Source organism: Suricata suricatta, chromosome 13 (assembly GCF_006229205.1).
Source record: "Suricata suricatta isolate VVHF042 chromosome 13, meerkat_22Aug2017_6uvM2_HiC, whole genome shotgun sequence".
Taxonomy (NCBI): domain Eukaryota; kingdom Metazoa; phylum Chordata; class Mammalia; order Carnivora; family Herpestidae; genus Suricata; species Suricata suricatta.
Window position 1 is genome coordinate 34,215,205 of NC_043712.1, and position 21,230 is coordinate 34,236,434.

General features: G+C 36.8%; 1 protein-coding gene across 4 annotated transcripts in view; it reads right to left on the bottom strand.

Moving 5' to 3' along the window:
* The window catches only part of ZCCHC7 (zinc finger CCHC-type containing 7), a 250,822-nt gene that overhangs the window by 40,275 nt on the left and 189,317 nt on the right, over positions 1-21,230 (bottom strand). For all 4 annotated transcript variants that reach the window (XM_029920260.1, XM_029920261.1, XM_029920263.1 and 1 more), the window contains exons 3-5: positions 14,573-14,616; positions 13,228-13,353; positions 12,149-12,319 (exon numbers count right to left, since the gene is read on the bottom strand). In XM_029920260.1, the coding sequence (XP_029776120.1) occupies positions 12,149-12,319; positions 13,228-13,353; positions 14,573-14,616 (341 nt within the window). The remainder of the gene's footprint in view (positions 1-12,148; positions 12,320-13,227; positions 13,354-14,572; positions 14,617-21,230) is intronic.

Here is a 21,230-nt window from a genome sequence, read left to right on the forward strand (position 1 = left end):
GGAAGAAGCACTGGGTGTTGTATGGAAACCAATTTGACAATAAACTATTACAAAAAAATTAATTCATTTATTTTGAGAGAAATAAAGCACAAGCAGGGGAGGAGCAGAAAGAGGGAGAGAAAATCAGCACTCTCAGTGAAGAGCCCAATGCAAGGCTCACATTCATGAACCGTGAGATCATAACTTGAGTTGAAATCAAGAGTTGGACACTTAACTGACTGAGCCATCCAGGCACCCCTGATTATTAAGACATTTTTTTCTTCCTATTAATTTATAAGAGCTTTTTACATATTAAAGATAATTATCCTATCATGTATTTTATAAAAATCTTTCCCAATTTGTGGTCTGTCTTTTAATTTTATTAATGGTCTCTTTGAATGGACTTTTTTTTTTTAAGTTAAAGCTATTCTCCCTTTTCCTTTCTGGTTCCTGACATTAGCACATTTATTTTCTAATAAGAGCATTTAATCCATTTGTTTATTGTAATTATTGATATGTCTGGTCTTATTTTTATCCTTATACTTGTATTTTTTAATGCATTCTTGCTGTTTCTATTTTTTTTGCTATCGCTTGTGATATTTTATTTTCCCTCATTTTAAATTAGTAATCTATAAGTTTTACAGATTATTTTTCTTCTTGAAATTAAAAGACTTAATTTTATTGGAATTACCTATGATCCATATTATTATAGCTTTCAAATTACATTTTTAAAGAATTTCTTCTAAGATTTGTAAGAAGTTTAAAAACAGATCAACAGGAGGTATTCATACATTCGTTTTATCCCTTTCTTCCTGGTTTCAATGTTCATTGCTGCTAATTTATTCTCTGAGTTTCCAATAAATTCACAAATGAACAACAGCTTCGTAATGTCAGCTATTTTTCTCAGAATGCTCTACCCTCTAGGGATTTCTCTACTGCCTTCTGGTATTGCACAGGAGAAGTTTGATGCAGGCTTGATGTTTTGTGCTTGTGTGGTTGTGTGTGTAATGCATGCGAGTTTAAAAAAAATTTTTTTTTTTTTCTGTCTGGATGTTTGTCTGATTTTTGTTTGACATTCAGACATTTCACTAGCATATGTCTAGATAGATGTGGGACTTTTTCCCCTCTTGTAGTGGGTACATGCTTTCTTAATCAGAATTTCTTTAGTTCATTTTCCTTTGGACCACTTTTCCTCTATCTTCTCTATTCACACTGAAAAATGAATTAAGATTTTCTCAATTTTCCTATTTCTTTTTTTCCTATTTCTTATAACGAGTTTTTTACATTTGGTGTACTCTCTTATTCCTTTTTAAATCTACCAGTTCTTCATATATGCCTTAATTTTTTCCTATGAGGTCATCTTAGAAAAAAATTTTTTTTAAAGGGAGACTTCTGTCAATCTGGTAGTTTTGGGAACTGAGGTGGTACCTGTCAAGGACTGCCATGGTCTCTGACAAACTCACTCATGGAAAAGTTTAGTTTTCTCAGAGGTCTGGTTTGTGAGGAACAGGTAAGGAATTTTAATTATGGATATCTATAAAGTAGGGATGTTTTATCCCACTGAAAATTGTTGTCTACTTCATTAAATAAAAAACCATTCCCATTGTCTCAGATTCTTATAAATATATCAAGGTGAAAGTTCTGTATAAGTATTCCTCAATCAGGTTAAGTAGTGGTAGAAGGTAGGGTTGATGAGAAGGGTGAGAAATAAGGGTTTAGTAGTGAAAACGCTGTAGTTTATTTTCTTATTAATTCCTGTGTAAAAGATCACTGGCTATCGAAAAAATGATAAAAGTTTAGAATAACACTTCATGAGGTAATTAATTTAAAAGCTGAGTTTTGTCTTCTTATATATCTGAAATTCTCCCACTACAATCATTAGTGTTCTTAGGGTGTATACTTTTCCTTTAGTATCTATCACCACAGAGAAAATTATTATTTTTTAAAATTTATTTATTTTTGTGTGTTTGTGTGTGTGAGAGAGAGAGAGAGCATGGTGGGGGGGGGGCGCGGAGGAGCAGAGAGAGAGGGAGAGAGAGGGTCCCAAGCAGGGTCCACCCTGTTAGTGCAAAGCCCAAGGCAGAGCTCTATCCCACCAACCCAACCATGAGATCATGACCTGAGCTGAAATCAAGAGTTGGACGCTTAATCTACTGAGCCACCCAGGCACCCCTGAGGAGAATTATTTTTAACATTATATAGCTAAAAGTTCAGTTAGCTCATAATATTTTATTACAGATTTGCTTGAGTTCTTGAAATTCTTATAGTCTATTATTTTTTAAATCAAGGCAATAATTATTAGAAGCTGTACAACATGCAAAAATCACACTTGTTATTAAACTGAAATCTCGCAGAAATATAGTCTCTTTCTGTTTTTAAATAAATAAAATAATACAATAAAAAAAATAAAGGCAAAATGAATCATGTCTCCTAGCCCTCTTCTAATCCATTACCAGTCAGCTGAGAAAATCTAGTGTTATCAGCCTCGTAGCTTGGTACGCATTTTACTACCCCATTTATTTTTTGTTCATGAAGATAGATATACAAGCACAAATACAGATTACATAGAGCTCATTTAAAACAATATTTTAGTTTATTTACTATTATTTTTTTAAGGTAACCTCTACACTCAAGATGGGGTTCTAACAGCCCAAGATCAAGAGTTACATGCTCCACCAACTGAGCCAGCCAGGTGCCCCTTTTTCACTGAAATAGAATCATTCTACAGACATCTGTAAATTTTCAAGAGGAAATGTGTATACCTTATAAGTGTAATACCTAAGAAACTTAATTAGTACGTAACTAAAGAAACAACAGTGTTGTCATTTTTAAAATGAGTAAACTGGCAAAGACTGATGACCATAATTAAGTCTTTGAATACTTTCACAGGTTGAAAACCACTCTAGGTTGCTGTATTTTCCTTCACTATGGACCACCTGAGGAAGATCAGAACTCAATCAGGGGCGCCTGGGTGGCTTGAATGAGAGTCTGACTCTTGATTTTGGCTCAGGTCATGATTTCACAGTTCATAGGGTTGAGCCCCATGTCAGGCTCTGTGCTGACTGCATGGAGCCTGGGGATTCTCTCTCCCTCTCCCTCTCCCTCTCTCCGCCCCCCCCTCTCTCCCCCCCCTCCCTCTCTCCCTCCTTCCCTCCTTCCATCCCTCCCTCCCTCTCCTCTTTCTGCCCTTTCTCTGCCCATATGCACACATACATATGCTCTCTCAAAATAAATAAACTTTTAAAAAATAAAAGAACTTAATCAGAAAATTGTATGAGATTTAAAATGTTCAGGGGAATTGACCTTTAGTAATGCTTAGTAAATAAAATGTTTAGCCTTCCAGGTATCAAGGAGAATTTGATTTCCTTAATGTCACTCTCCAAATTGATGGCTTAGATAACTATGTCCCAGAATTTGTCCTTATTACTGGATCTAATAGTAAGATTCAAGTCCAAGTCTACATTGACTTTTATATTTGGACTGAAAATTAAAAAAAAAAAAAAAGGTGTATAATGAGTTTGAAATGTAATAAAATTCCCAGTGGTGTGCTGCTCTATTTATCAAAGACTCCAGTTTTCCCAATGTGACTGCACTGAAAAGTTCATTTCCAAGGTTCATAAAATTCTCAATGAAAAACTAAAGTTTATTTATCACTTTAATTTTTAGAGCTGTTAATTTTGGTGGATAGACTTTAAGGGGACAATCCTTCCCCTTCTTTGGTGGAAGTTAGGGGTATTGAGAAGGAGAATGGTCTCTAACCTCTACAAACTTACTCTTTAACTTCTATAAAGAAAATGTAAATCTGCTCTCAATCTGCAAGGTCTACTGAAAGTGACTAATGCTAGGTAATGAAGCATGTGCTATAGGGACAGTCGGCGAGACTGGGGGAATTTGTCAGGTTAGTCACAGATGATGAGAAAGTATACCATTTAGTAGAATTTCAAATTAAGGACTGGGTTTCTCCTTCAAACTGTAACCGTGATAAATTACATACCTTCAGTTAAAACTTTTTTATATATATATATAAAACCTCAGAGGTTTTATATATATATATATATATATAATACATGTAATATATATATTATATATCTGGAACTTTTATATATATACATAAAACCATGAAAAGTTTCAGATATTCATTAGATGATTTGGGAACAGTTCCAATGAATTATTAATTACTAATTCCAGGATTTACTCCCTGAACAATGAACACATATGTATTTTCACTTACATTATCATGAGTTTTGCATATACCAAACAAGAGGGTAAGAGACCTCCAAGCACAGAATCTACTTAACTTCTTGGGGGTATTCTGGTCTCTCAGGTAAATAAGCATCTTATAAGCCTATTCAACAATTATTTTTTATTAGCCAAATCAACCAATCCTAGTCATGACCCCTTGTGCTAACATTATGTAGAAAGAACATCAAAATGCTGTAAAAAGTGAGAGAAATAAAGTACCCTAAATCAGATTTTTTTCTTTATTCTCAAAAGTAGGTATAATGCTTAGGGGTCAGCAGAACTACATATTTATGTGAACCTACATACCAATTTATTACAATGATATACTTTGTCGTGGCTTCAATTAAGTTTGGCAGGAAAATTAGTTTGTCTATGGTTATCTGAATTGTAAAAGGTAACCAGGATTTTAGTTTTATTTTTCCTCTTCTCAATTTGCCTGAAGAGGATGATATAGTATATTTCGTCACAAAGTGACAGAGGAGATTTTTCCACATAAAAACTAATGGTTGGCAGACTGAAAACACAGCACAGCATCAATACCTATCATATTGATTTAACACAGAGATATTAAAGAAAATCTCTAACGAAAATATTAAGGAAAGTAGAACTGATCATTTAAGATAGTGGGAGTGAAAACAAGGAAAAGGATTTCCTTTGCCTTAGGAATTTCATTTTATTTTATGCATACTATAGGTATTACAGCTTTTGGAAAACCTATTGAAACTTGATTTTAAATATTACTGAGAGATGCCTACCTCTTAATGAGTCAAGCTGAGAACAGCCTAGCCTATGTATCAATATGCAGGATTTGACAACTTTCAGAAGCATGACTGAGGCTAGGTGGGTAAGTGGAGTCTGTGGCCCCGAATTCACTAATTTGCTTATTGACTAACCCTACTGAGCTCCTATGCAGGTGAGGCACTTCACTAGAAGCTGGAGACATACCATCGAGCATGTCTGAAAACAGACATGGAGCTTATATTCTAATCAGGGGAGACAGAAAAACACATAGAATGTACGATACAGGTGTTACGGAGAAGAACGAAGCAGGCAAATAGGGCAGGAAATGTTGGAGGTACTATTTCAACTGAGGTGGTCAGGAAAGGCCTCTCTAAAAAAGGGACATTTGAGTAAAGGCACGAAGGAGATGAGTCATTGTGGACACCTGGATATGCTGCAGAGAGAACAGGTAGAAGCAAGAACAAGTTCAGTCTTTTAAGGAACAGCAAGGAGACCAGGTGGAGTAAGCAATGGCTTTCTGTAGAAGTGGTCAAGAAGCTAGATCACATATGGTCTTGTTGGTGATTCTAAGGCCTTTAGCTTTTACTCTGGGAGAGATGCAAAGTCATATTTGAGGATTCTGAATAGAGGACTGATGTAATCTGGGTCATGTTTAAAAAGGATTACTCTGGGGCACCTGGCTGGCTCAGTCAGTAGAGCATGTGACTCTTGATCTCGGGGTTGTAAATTCAAGCCCCATGTTAGATGTAGAGATTACTAAAAAAGAACATCTTTTTAAATAAATAAATAGATCGGATTACTCTAACCGCCTACTGAAAACCAAATATAAAGGGGCAAGGAAGCAGGGGATCAGTTTAGGAGGCTATTAGATGCTTACAGCTTATGCTAGGGAGATAGTAGCAGAAATGACGAGAAGTGGTCAGATTCTGGATTATTCTGTGAACCATTCTTTCCAGGGTTAAAACAATGTATTAAATTCTGACACAATAGTAAAGTGGCTTTCCATGGTTGGAAGAGATACAGAATCAGAAAGGAGAAATATTCTAGGAATGGCTAGAGATTTCCTTCCTCAATCTGCCTTGCTTGTGAATGCTGAGAGCAGGTAGGTAAGCAAAGAAGTGCTCAGAAAATACTAACACTGACCCTTGTGTATGTTTCAAGTCCATATGATTTCAGGAAAACTCACTTAGCTTGGTTCAAGAGTTCCTATGACATTACCTTACAGCTGGTATTTCCAGAGACAAGTGACTTGTTATAGGCACAGTTTCTTGGCTCCCTCCTATGGTCTATGTCACTTTCTACACTTTCCAGTTATCTATAACTAGCAAGTCACCAAGCTTAGTTTTCTGGTATTCTCTCATTTAATTTTCACCACCCTGGTACGCCTCCCATCACATCACTTTTACACTGCTCTTTCACATGTCTGCCTTTCTCATTACACTCTTAGCTACTTGAAGGCAGGAGCCATGTCTTATTCATCTTTATTTCTTTAGTCCTTGGAATACTGCCTGGCATGCAGTAGGCAACCAGCACATTTTTGATAAACAAATATAACACGTTTATCTGGGTGATTAGACAGTGGAGATGTTTTTGAACAAAGGTAGAACTAATCGCTATACACAAAACAAAATATCTGAATTAAGGAAGACTTTATTCAAATCTTGGCTCAGTTACTGAGCTCAATAATTGTGTTTCAGTCAGTCGTGTTTCTGGCCACTAGTATCTCAATAAGACTAGGGAAACAATAAGAGGCAAAAGGCATAGGAATGCCATCCTGTGTTCCCTGGAGTTGACTAAAGATAAAATAAATGCCCCTTTCTTAAATAATTACTTGGAGGAAAAACAATATTCAATAACTCTTCACTCGTTATACAAGAATGAAGCGAGAACTGTAAGATTCTTATACTAGTTACTTGACATTTTCTATTGGAAATCCCCAAGATTAAACCTTTTAAAAATCACCAAAATTAAACTAAAAGACATTAGTTTTCCATTTTATGCTCTGTATTTATTGAAGAAACATTTCTAACCACTACTGTCGGTGAAAGCCTATAGTTTATACTGAGTTCTCATTTTTAAAAGAAATTTTTGAACTGCTAAAAATCTGTATATAGTGGATACTTGAGAGCATTTTTTATAACATCAATGTTTAAAGAGGGGAATCAAGTATAAGCCATTTTCTTCCACTCATTTAAAAATCTGACTTGAAGGAATGACTTGGGTTCTGGGCGCTCCACCAGTGGATGGACTTAGCATGGACTGGGAGAGAAGACTAAGAAGGGAATTTGAGGGGAAAAAATGCTAAAGGAAGACAATTTAGGTTTGGGTTTTAATTATACCTAATGCTGATGAACTCAGTCACTATGCTTTAATGAAAAAGGGTGACGATCTCCACAATCAATAAAGACTTCTGAGGTCAGGACTGCCTCTGACAAACAGCACACTTCTACGGTATCACAAACTTGGTTCTATGGCTGAAAGTCAATATTCTACGCTCTCTGCTGATCCTCAGAAGGTGTTTAAAGAACTGAAAACTTAAACTATCATTTATTTTTGTTTGGAAATTTTTCCTATCTGTTTTATACTATATTGATATTTTATTTTTTTAATTTTTTAAATTTATTTTTGAGAGACAGAGAGAGACAATGAGAACAGGGGAGGGTCAGAGAGAGAGAAGGAGACACAGAATCTGAAGCAGGCTCCAGGCTCTGAGCTAGCTGCCAGCACAGAGCCCGACATGGGGCTCGAACCCATGAACCACGAGACCATGACCTAAGCCGAAGCCGGACCCTTAACCGACTGGGCCACCCAGGCACTCCTATATTGATATTTTAAATATAATATTTGTTAAATATAATATTTGTTGGTTTAAGACAGAAATTTGAGAGATTTTCTGAACAGAACTGACAACAGAATTGACAACTCCTAGAATGTCAGTAAGTGAGCTTCCTCTATGTATGTTCATGAAGCATAGCACCATTTGAACTCCGGGACTGTGGGAAAAGCTTAACCTTACAATGTCTCAGTTTTCTTCTTGTAAAATGGAAGCATTAAATGGTATTCACCCTGAGGCCCCTGGGTGGGTCAGCTGGTTAAGTGTCTGACTTCTTCTGCTCAGGTCATGATCTCAAGTTTTCTGAGTTCAAGCCCCATTTCGGGCTCTGTCCTGAAAGCTCAGAGCCTAGAGCCTGCTTTGGATTCTGTGTCTCCCTCTCTCTCTGTCCCTTCCTCGCTCATGGTGTGTGTGTCAAAAATAAATAAACATTAAAGGAAAATAAAAATTAAAAAAAATTCTATCTTATATGGTAGTTGTAAGGATTACATAAGTGACACAATCACAGATATCTACAGAATACCTATTATGTGCCGAGGATACAGCAGTGCAAAAAGCACTCCCTTTTCCCTAGTTAGTAATGCACTTACCACAGTGCTTAAAACACAGTAAGTAATTAACTATAGCTATTATTATCTCGGAAACATCAGATATATCTTACACAATGGGACTGTGTATGCAAGATGTATTCGCATACTTTAAACTTTTCTGTATATTTAAAAACTGTTGACGAGAAGAGAATTTGTGGCAGAGTCAGAATTGAGATTCTTTCCACACTGCAGATTTTCTTCCTTTGGAAGGTATCAGTGATGCAGGTCACCTTTAGCAGGACTGAGCCATATTTCTATCCTTTACATTATTAAACTCTAGAATTTCAACCAAATCACTTCTATGTAGTAGTTAACAAACAAGGTATTCCCAAGCAGAGTTCAGGAAAATTCTTTCATTACAGCAAGAATATGAATACCACTCATCAGTTTTCATTACAAATTCTCTTTGCACATATAACTGGTACTGGCATTATAGAGATCAGTGGTGTAGCTATAGAAATGTACAGAGTAAAAATGGAAGTTTCTTAATCTCCTTAATTGATAAGGTAGGGCATCTATAATTACCCAGGGCTTGAGAAATCCTGTGAATGAGCAGCAAGTCCAGCAGGTGGAAAGAGGAAAATGACAAACAAGGGTGGAGGACAGTATTGTCAGAGCGTATGGGCCACAGGTATCCATATAAAGAGGGAGGAGTAAGGATTTACAAGCAACCAAAATGAGTGAGAAAGAGTTCAATCCTAAACAACCTAATTCATGTCTGTGGGTCAAGAAAACATTAGCAGAGGGGCTTCTGTGCGGCCCAGTTGGTTCAGCATCTGACTCTTAGTTTTGGCTCAGGTCATGATCTCATGAGCACGAGATTGAGCCCAGCATCAGGTTCTCTCCTCCTTTCTCTCTACCCACCCGACCCCACCCCATGCTCGCTTGCTCTGTCTCAAAATAAATAAATAAATACACTTTAAAGAAAGAATGGGCAGCAAGCATTTGAGAGGGTTGCAGGGGAAGTGATATTTTCTGGGGAGGGCCAGGTTTTAAGACTAATTTAAAGCATGTATGGGACTGGGTGAAGAGTTCCAGCAACGTGAGGCCAGAATGACTGCTTCCAAGCGAATTCTCATGAAGAGCTGCTCGGATGGTGGAAGGACTATGAGCTTCTGTAGATGGAGTCAGTGAAGTCCAGGTTTGATTGGGCTCTGGAGAATCCTATACACGGTGGGAAGGCTGGAAAAAGATCAATTAGTGTCCAAGCTTCACCACATAATTATAAAAACCCCCAACAGTTAGATCTTGGCAGATTTAGGGGAAAGGGTGCTGCCTTCTCTGAAGTAGGCTACAGCCTAACTCGATCTTAAAAACTTACATTCACTGGGGTTATTAATCCTCAAGGCTATTTTAGATAAAGAGTTTAACATACATTAGAGGCCAAAATTAAGAAGTTAAGCAGAATGGACTACAGACTTAATTCACAGCTGATTATATAACCTTTTACAAATCATTCTTAACTGTTCTGTGCTAGTTTCTTATTAAGAAAAAAAAAAACTCCTCATGATAATGTCTGAGACCCTTCTGTTATCATAGGCAAATAAGATCATATTTTTAAGAGCTTATTAGAAGAAAAGAATAAAGAAATATGCTATTAAATGCACCTGCCAAACTAGAAAATCCGGCTAAAAAAATTATAATTGACAACATAATGTAGAGAACTGAAGTACAAAACGAAGCCAACTTAGGATTTTTATTTTTAAGACTTAGTAAATATTAAAAAGTAAGTTTGGGCTACTTTAAAAAAATATTTTATTTTTTTAAGTAATCTCTACACCCAGCGTGAGGCTCAAACTCACAACCCCGAGATCAAGAGTTGCATGCTCCATCAACTAAGCCAGCCAGGGGCCTCACTTTAAGCTACTTTAGAATGAAATAACAACTTCTATTTTTTTTTTTAAATTTTTATTTATTTATTTTGAGAGAAAGAGAGTGTGAGCAGGAAGAGACAGAGAGAGAGGGAGACAAAGAATCCCAAGCAGGCTCCACACTGTCAGCGTGAAGCCTGATGTGGGGCTCTAACTCATGAACTGTGAGATCATGACCTGAGCCAAAACTAAGAGTTGGATGCTTAAACCAAGTGAGCCACCCAAGAGGCCCTAGAATGAAATAACTTCTATCTCCACACCTAGTCTTGAGAATCACATTCAACATCACTAGTGGTTTAAGAAATACAAATAAAAATAGTAAGATACCATTTTCTCCTTATCTGATTGGCCAAAAATTTAAAAGATCGATTATAGTTTTAAGAGCACTCTTAAATACATCTGGCAGGTGATACATTGGGACACTTAATTTAATTTAATTTATATTTTTTTTAAAGATTTTATTTTTAAGTAATCTCTACACTGAACATAGGACTTGAACTTATAACCCCAAGATCAAGAGTCGCATGCTCTACTGACTGAGTCAGCCAGATGCTCCCATTGGTACCATCTTATGGAAGAGCAATTTGACAATATTTATCCAGATACAAATGTACATATCCTTTAATTACACAATTCCACTCAGAATCTGACTTAATGATATAATTTTACACATGCACACACACAAACACACACAATGATGTTTACTGCAGCACTGTTTGCTTAAAAAATGGGTTGTAACTATAAATTTAGATTTGTTGGCAGAGAAATGGCTGGGTAAATTGGTATATCCATACAGTGGAATAAAAATTAACTATTAGAAAGGTAGATCTTTATGAGCTAATACAGATATACATTCATAAGGAGTTAAGCAGAAAAAAAAAGCTGTAGGACAATGTATGGGACAGTGACCCTGTTTTTGTTTAAAAAGACACTTTAAAAATTACAATTGATAACTGATCTATTAACACGAGAAACATATACCAAACATTCCTCTTCTAGTGTGTTTAAATCTGAAATTCATCTTATCAGAAAGCCATTGTTGCCTTTTTTTAAGCAAAAGGTTATAGAACACTCCAATATAAATAAAATTAGAAAAATGTTTGTGGCTTTGTAGCACGTCTTTGGGAAATACAAATTAAAAGGAAAAGACCCTTACTTAGGCTCCAGGCTCCGAGCTGTCAGCAGAGAGCCCAATGCAGGGCCTGAACCCACAAACCGCGAGATCACGACCCGAGCCAAGGTCGGACACCCAACCGACTGAGCCACCCAGGCGTCCCTGGTCTTTGAAATTGTGAGTAAAATCCCAAGTGATACAAAATGATATCCAAAATAACAATGTGCTAAAATTTAATGTGCTATAAGTAACTGAATGTCTTTTAAATTATTATTTTTTTAAATCTAAAGAAGGAACTTAGATAAGCAGATCTAAAGATCTATTTTTTTTTTAATCTAAAGGTGATTTTGTCCTTCTTGCTTAAGACTATTATATCAGCAAGAACCATCAATAAGCAGTGAGCCAGGCTTCATACAGATAGACCTTTGTATACAACTGCTAAGTGGGTGTAGATTTTCATCTAACTATGCATGAACAGGCCCATAAGTTTTACATGTTATTTATATTTCAACCTTTACTTTGCAAGCACATTAAGCAAAGGGGACAAGCACGGGTTTACCATATTTGTTGATGCAGCCTCTTGATGAGCCACTCAGTAGGATTCCTGTTAGAACACTGCTTTAGATGATCGGTAGCCAGAGAGACATGGCTATCATTACACACATGTAAGAACAGAATTAGAATAGAATAAATATTCTTTTAGGTAGGCTGACTGATAGTTACAAATTAACACACTGCCCCCAAAGTCTGACAAATTAGTTCTATGCAGGATACTCACATCAGCATAGTGGCCTATCATACCGCATCGGTCACATCGTTTTCTCCAGGAAGGTCTTTCAAGACATCTGTGAGCAGAAGACATCGGCAAACAACAGCCTAAACAAAAGCGGGCCGGGCAGGCATACTGGAGGTGTCCTCTCTCGGAGCAGAGGCAGCAGGGGCGGACTTTCTATGTGGCAAACAGAAAGTCTCTTTAGCAAAATAGTTCAGTCTCAAATAGAAGATTAACTTTTCCTTTTCTGTAGAATTCTATAAAAAGTGACTTCCAATCGGAGACCCCAGATCTTGAGCATAATTGTAAAATCAACCAAAATGTCTGAAATCAGAGCTTTCACACAAGCTATATGTATTCTGTGGTTGCCAAAAAAGGCTTACTGTGCACATAGTATCAACTGGCATCTACTTCTTAGGCCTTGTTTGTGGGAACACTGACAAGAGTGATTGTGTCTGAGGGAAAGTGGGATGATGAGGATCTGGAAGCTAAGTCACAGGGGGAACAAATACTGAAAGAGGCTGTGTTGCCTGGAGAACCAAAGTCAAAGAGGAAACATAGGAGCTGTCTCAAATATCTGAAAGACAGTCATTTGGAAGAAGGAATAATGGAAGGAATGTTTCTTAAGAGCTTGTGTCAGGGAACAACCAAGAACTTTAGTTCTGTGTTGTTTCAAAGGCTGGTGTGTCTAACATAATTTATACCAATAAACATTTATAAATGCTTAAAATGCTAATTTTCTAACAATAAAAATTATCCCTCAAGGAAACAAGATACAGAAGGTTTAGAAGTGAGAGGGGTCTGAGGAATCCTCTGATCCTCAAGAATCCTCATTTTATAGACAAGAAAACAGAGGCACAGAGGGTGAAATAATTTGCCTAAGCTTGTGCAACTACTAATGGAAAACTAAAATTGATTCCAGGTTTTTCTGACTCTAACTTCATTGTTCGTTCTCTGCTACTATTCTAGGCCATCACCTACATGAAAATGTAACATGACATTCACACATATATTATGCAAGATTTGAATTCTAAGGTTATAGGGGTCCACCCTTAAGACAGGAAAGAAACATGTATTTCACATACTTGTGGAAGGGGGCAGTTTTTGGATAAATGGCCACATTTGTCACAATTTCTACAGGTAACATTTTTGTTGGCTGAATAGTATCGGTGGGTCCATCTTCCAGATGATCTGTTGTTAACTATCTGGGCCTAAGAGGAAAAAAAATCAATAATTAAAGAAATATATTTTGCTCTGTTCAAAAGAATTACGACTCATACTCTGTTGAATCTAGAACCCAGCAACAGGGAACTTTTGTGTTCTTAAGAGAAATAAGAGAAACTTAAAAGGGGTTGCCATGAAGACACTCTACTTCTTGTCTGTCCCTCATCTCACTCTTTTACACTTCTCCATATGGTTCCATTTCTTCTGTATTTTTCTCTGCTTGAAGGTTAGGTCCAGTAGGGGTACTGATATACATCATTTAGACACTCTGGTGGCATTCAGAGTCAAAGATATTGCTGATTTCCATATGTGATCGCACACCGTATTTTTCAGACTGAGAAGCCTGCTTAACATTTTATTTGGGGGGATTTTTAAAAAATGATTTTTGTTCTTTATAAACTTATAAAACCTTATCACTACTGAATATATTCTTTTGAACAGCAGTAAGCCTATAAACTGGATTATAATTTCTAAGAGAAAATGGATAATCTCTTTCCAATAGAGTACCTTTAAGTACTATTCTACCTACAATAACCCAATCCCAGCTCTCCCATATTCTAGCCAAAATCTGGTGTCTTGCAAGAGAATATTCGCAAAATATACCACATGGAATATCTAAAGGGGAATATGTAAAAATGCCAACCATGCTTTTTTGTCTTGTTTGGTAGGATTCTAATCTTTGAAAAAGCTTTTCATCTTGTACTTGTTATTCTGCTGGATTGACCACGTAAGCTGTAAGAAGACAAAATCTAATTATCTCTTAAAACTTTTTTTCCAAGTTGTAAAATTATTTCTTTTCTAACCATCTGTCACAATTAAGGCTAATAATTGACAAAGACAAACACCTGCCACATGCTAAATATAGACTAACCATTTCCTTACACTGAAGAGGCAGTTATTTCCGGTGTTGATTTTTAGAGGTACCAGGCAATACGGGCTTAGAGGACTCACCATGGCAGAAGAAACAGAAGGGAAAGGGGGCTGAAGCACTACGGCAGTTAACAGACTGACAAAAATCAAGGCTGAACCACAATTTTGAAAAATTCAATCACCACATACTACAATCAAACTTTTCCTTACAATATACTCAGACCACTGCTATCTCTAAAAAGTATTAAATCATCATAGTGAAATGAAAGGAAATTTCAAATCAAAGGAAATTATTAATCTGTTATTCATAACTTTGAAAAACAATTTGATTTTTACCTCAGCGTCTTTGTCACTGATGAACCAATTTACATCATCTTCTCCTACAAAACAAACAAAATGTTACTCAATCTTGACCCCTCTAAAGCACTTACAGATTGACATTATTCAATTTGTTAGTACTGAAATTAGGCCCCAAAGGTGTAGGGAGAAATGTGAATATCTTAACCCCTTATTTTGACTCCATTATTACTTGTGTGGCTCTGAACAAATACTTAGTTTCTCTTAACCTCAGTTTTCTCACCTGCGAGATTCATGGGACTAAGAATATTTGTCCCATCATCCTAAAAAATATTGTGGCAATCAAATGAGATACATGAAAATGCTTTGAAAACCCTCAAGCTATAAACAAATATAAAAAAAAAAATCAGTGAAAAAAATCAAAAACCCAACAGCAGATGCAGAAAGAAATCTTATCTAAACTTCCCTTATCTGACTAAAGCAGAGCTTTATGAAAGTCAGCTGCACAGCACCACCCTCCCCCCAACCCAGAGTCTCTAGTCAGGAAAGTGACTGACCTTGGCTTCTAGGACATTCCAAAAAACCCAAGTTGTATGAATTAGCATCATCAAAACCTTTCATCCTTGGAAGCCCTAAATACTTGTGTTTGTGTAAGTTGTAAACAAACCTTTACCTCTGGCAACTGAGTTGAGCTGCATATACTGGGTGCTCCCACACTCCTGTTAGTCTATCAGCAGTTAATCGCAGGGCCCTACCTTTCAGGCTCAAGTAGGCAGAGGAAAGAGTTTTTTCCTTCCAATATCAGCACTAATTGTGTCTACTAGCTTCCCATTGTAGTTGGCTTTGGTAGTAACAGTTTAAAAAACTTTAAATACCATCTCATGACTGGTTCTACAATAGCCAAATCAGGAAAGAGCCTAAATGTCCATCACCTGATGAGTGGATCAAGACGATGTGGTATATATATACAATGGAGTACTTTATGGCAATGAGGAAGAATGAAATCTGGCCATTTGTAGCAAACTGGTGGACCTTGAGGGTGTCATGCTAAGCGAAATAAGTCAGGCAGAGAAGGACAGATACCATATGTTTGCATCCATAGATCTAACAGGAGAGACCTGGCAGGGGACCATGGGAAGAGGAAGGGGGAAAGAGAGCAGGGGAGAGTGAGGGACACAGATCAAGGGAGACTACTGAATACTGAAAACGAACCATGGACAGAAGGGGGAGGGGGAGGGAGGGAGGGAGTGATGGTCATGGTGGGAGGCACTTGTGGGGAGAAGTGCTGGGTGTTATATGGAAACCAATTTGACAATAAACTATTAAAAAATAAATAATAATAATAAAAAAAGAAATTTAGCATGGTATTTTATAACCTCAAACACAGTGAAATAAAACAACAAACAAGGAGGCCAAATACCCAGAAACTGTTGATTGTTCTAAATATACAACTGTAAAAACCTAGGGGTTTTTGGGAGCCCTACATTTTTCTTTATCAGCTGTTTTCTTCTCTCTGCCCTGTCCCTTTACAAATTTGCAAATGGCTGCTATTCCTTTGGTCTACTTATGACCACAGAGGAAGGGACATATGACTAATGCAGAAGCTAAGGTATCAACAAAGGACTGAAAGATTGTTTTTCCCTTCTTGAAGCAAAGTTAAGATTTCTTCCTTCCTTCCATCTACTCCTCTTCTCTATCTCAAAAACACAAATCAAGCTGGACTCCTTTCTTTGAAAGGAATTTTGAGGAGACATGAAGTAATCTACATTTTCCCAGGCCTACCAGGAGTAAGTGTCTAGAGATACATTTTAAAATAAAATACTTTTACTTAAGAAAACCAAAAGGCTGCTTTACAAAAAGACCAATCCATAGGAGAGCAGAGATGCTGTGCTGATGATTATTTCCTTTGTAAAATTTGGAGGCTGCATCCACACACTGAGAGTGGAGAATACATTAAACAGCGGCAGCTTCCTCATCACCGTCCACAACATTATTCTTTCATTCAAAAGATACATCAAAGGAGCATGCTTTGCTGTAACTTTCAAAGCTGCCTTTTGTATCTCAATGTCCTTCATCTTTAAAATTCAAAATGACCACTAAAAAATCATTTTAATTAAAAACCCAATTTAATACTGTCTTAAATAAAATCTAAAACCAGTGAGATGCAAAATAGCAACTGTTATCACCCCCAATTCCAAATACATTTATACTGCGACAGAGAATAGTGAAAAAAGGGAAGACCTCACTCCATTTGAATGGCTTTGGGGCACCTGACCGGCTCAGTCGGTTAGGCATCAGGCTCTTGGTTTTGGCTCAGGTTGAGATCTCGCTGATCTCACAGTTTGTGGGATTAAGCCCTGTGTGGGGCTCCAGGTTGATGGCGTGGAGCCTGCTTGGGATTCTCTCTCTCTCTTTCTCTGCCCCTCCCCTGCTCACTAACTCTTTTCTTTCAAAATATATAAATGAACTTTTAGATTGTTTCAATATTCCTGTGGAATTCAACAATATTCTGGGTTGTGTACTAACTCCTCTACAAGCTACACCATATTCTTATTATAGAAAACTGATCAACAAGTACACAAAACAGGTTTTAATTTCAGATGAAATCAGATATCTCAGTGGTAAATAAACAAAGATGTTGCCAGGAATGCATGAGCCAACTCTTGGCGCTACCTACAGTTCCAGTTTTGGATAGATAGTGGTAACAACAGCTGACTCCTGCCTTTCCCCTTTATCTATCCTGTTTTACTTCTTAATTCTAAATCCCAAACTAACAGAAGCTAAGTTGTCTAAGGGCAACTCATTAGAACTTCCACAGACAGCCAATTCTCCTATTAAATTCTTAGTATGGGACTTGGCACAAACCTGGGTTCCAGTCTTAACCCTAGCTCTTATTTGCTGTGTTGCACTGGGCAGGTTACTAATCTTCACCTGGCTTCTATAATAATGGGTTGGATTAAGTGGCGTCCATGGTACTGTCTAGCACTAAGCTTCTATGATTCTTTGAATTTTCATTTATTATTAAAATAAAACACATTGTCCTCCAGGCCTTTGCAACTGGCACAGAGAGTCCTTTCTTAAAGACAACTTCCATGGGGCCCAGAGGCACTCATCTTCCATGTGTTCACCACCCAATGCCACAGGATATAAAATGGGATTGCCCTAAGGTGTAAAATTGGGACAACATTAAAGATGCCTAATATTAACTCCTAGCTGACTAACAGCCTTATCTTGCTAATATCTGGGGTTGTGATTCTTTTTAGACTTCAGAATTGTAATCAAAGCAATACCTGATAACTTTTTCTTTGCGATAAATCAACTCAGTTCAACAAACATACACTGAAAGGTCATATTGAGCAAGGTGCTATAGGGTAAACATAGATGAATAAGAGCTTATAACTTAGTAAAGGAGTCAAATGAAAGATGAAGAAAGGAGTAAGAGAAGACCAAACAAAATTCTACAGTATATTTAGAGAAAGAAAAGACAATGTCTGAATTTGGGGAGAAAAGCGGAAAAAAGTCACAGAAGGCTTTACCATAAAAAAACCTTTACTTAAGTATAATTTGCATATAAAAATATACTTGTGTAAAAAATACAGTATGATGTACTTTGACAAAAGGTATAATACACGTGTGTAACCACCACAACCATCAAATGCAGCACATTTCCACTATTTCAAAATGTTACCTTGTGCATATTTGCAGCTGACCATCCCCCCCAGGGAACCACTGATTTGCTTTTTGTCACCACAGATTTGCTTTGCCTGTTCTAGGGCTGCATATAAATACAATCCTATATTATGTATCATTCTGTATTTGGCTTCTTTCACTCTCAGTATTTGTGAGATTCATCTATGTTGTTGGATAGTAGTAGTACTTTGTTTCCTTCTTATTGCTCAGCAGTATTCCAGTGTGTGGATATAACAATTTGTTTAGCTGCTCATTTGCTGGTAACACTTGGGTTGTTTCCAATTTTGAGCAATTATAAAGCAGCAATACATTCTAGAGAAAATCTTTCTTTTTAATTGACATATGTTTTCATTTCCCTTGGGAAAATACCTAGGAGTAGAATTATTGGATATGGTTAAGTGTATCTTTACTTTATATGAAACGGGCAACTTTTTCCAAAGTGGTTGTATCATGTTACATTCCCATCAGCAATGTATGAGAATTCCATAGTTTCGTAATCTCGTCAACATTTGAAATTGTCTTTTTAATTTTAGCCTTCAAATGTGTGTGCAGTAGTAACGCATTAGGATTTCACTGGGCATTCTTCTGGTAACTAATGATGCTAAGCTTTTTTTCAAGTATTTATTTGCCATTCATATATTTTCCTTCAAAACCTGTTCAAATTTTTAGCTTTTCAAACCTTTTTTGAGAGACAGAGAAAGGCAGAGAGGAACAGAGGAAGAGGGACAGGGAGGGGAGAGAGAAAGAGAGCAAGAATCTTAAATAGGCTTCATGCTCAGTGTGGAGCCCGATGTGGGCTTAATCCCATGACCCTGGGATCATGACCTGAGCCGAAATCAAAAGCCTGATGTTCAATGGACTGAGTCACCCACGCGCCTCTTAGCTTGTTTTTAAATTGAGTCGTTTTGGGCACCCTCCTACACTGTTGGTGGGAATGTAAACTGGTGCAGCTTCTCTGATAAACAGTGCGGAGGTTCCTCAAAAAATTAACAATAAAACTCCCCTATGACCCAGGAGTAGCACTGCTAGGGATTTACCCAAGAGATATAGAAGTGCTGATGCATAGGGGCCCATGTACCCCAATGTTATTAGCAGTACTTTCAACAATAGCCAAATCATGGAAAGAACCTAAATGTCCATCCACTGACGAATGGATCAAGAAGATGTGGTTTATGTATACAATGGAATACTACATGGCAATGAGAAAGAATGAAATCTGGCCATTTGTAGCAATGTGGATGGAACTGGAGGGTGTTATGTTAAGTGAAATAAGTCAGGCAGAGAAAGATAGATACCATATGTTTTCACTCATAAGTCTAACATGAGAAACTTAAACGAGAACCACAGGGGAAGGGTAGGGGAAAAAAACAGTTAAGAAGAGGGAGGGAGGCAAACCATAAGAAACTCTTAAATACTGAGGAAAAAACTGAGGGTTGATGGGGATGGGAGAAAGGGGAAAATGGGTGATGGGCATGAAGGAGGGCACTTGTTGGGATGAGCACTGGGTGTTATATGGAAACCAACTTGACAATAAACTATAAATAAATAAATAGAGTTTTCTTTTTCTTTTCTTTTTTTTTTTTTAAAGGGGGCTGAAGGAGATTGTCTTCTTTTGGTTGAATTTTAAGCATCCCTTTTATATTCTAGATGCAAGCCTTTTAGCAGACATGTATTTGCCAATATTTTCTCTCAGGGTGGCTTGCTTTTTCATTTATTTTTAGTAATACGCTGGAGTTTTCCCTGTTGTGGGCCAGGAATTTTACTTGCAGTGTTCTTCCCTTAAAAAAGCAAAACTTCCAATAAATTTGGCAACCTTTCCCTTCACAGTTTTTATGCTCAAAGAAATCATCTTTGCAATGTTACAAAAACCAAGTACTTTTTATGTTTCCTTCTAAAATTCTATACTTTTGGCTTTTTATGAGTAGTTATTATCCATTTCTCCCCATATAATGTTTCAGCATCATTTGTTGGGAAAAAAAAACACCAAAAAACCACTTCTTCATTGAAGTGCCTTAGCAAGTTTGTTGAAAATCAATTGACTATATATACGTATGGGTCACTTTCTAGAAGTTCTAGTATGTTACACTGAGCTACAGATCTATAATTATACCATATTACAGCTTTACTTCAAAAACCTAAAATCCTAAAATCCTGTAGAATAAGTTTTCCAATTTTTTTTGTTCTTTTTCAAGATTGCTTTGGTTATTCTAGACCACTCTGCTTTCTATATAAAATTTAACTTGCATTTTTTTTTTAAAAGTAAGCTCTACAGCCAACGTGGGGCTTGAACTCATGACCCTGAGATCAAGAGTCACAGGCTGTACCGACTGAACCAGTCAGGCATCCCTGATTTCTGTATACATTTTAGAATATCAATTTCTACAAAAATAGCCTGATGGGATTTTGATTGGTATTGTGCTACATCTACAGATCAGCTTGGAAAGATACTTTAACAAAAGCAAGTCTCCTAAAACATAAATATGCTGTATCTCTTCATTTGCTTTGGTCTTCTTTTTCGCAGCAATCTTTTATGGGTTTCTGTGAATAGGTTTTGCATATAATCTTATCCCTAAATATCTGTTTCTTTCTGCTATCAAAAAGTTTTTTAACATAAAATTTAAATTAATTTTTAATTATTTTTTTAAAATTTCATGTTTCAGTTTCTGATTACAAGTTTATAAAAACAAACTGATTTTTGTTTATTCACCTTACATCCTACAAATTTGCTGAATTCACTTAGTTCTAGAAGCTTTTCGTAGATTGCTCCCAATTTACCCCACTGTCAGTATGGAGCTTAATGTGGACCTCAAACTCACCAACTGTGAGATCGTAACCTGAGCCAAAATCAAGAGTTTGGACACTTAACCAACTGAGCCACCCATGTGCCCCCACTCCTCCCAATTTTCTAGCTACACTATCATTTCACCTGTGAATAAAGGCAGTTTTATCACCTCCTTTCTAATCTGTATGCCTTTTATTTCTTTTCTAACCTCAACACATTATAAAG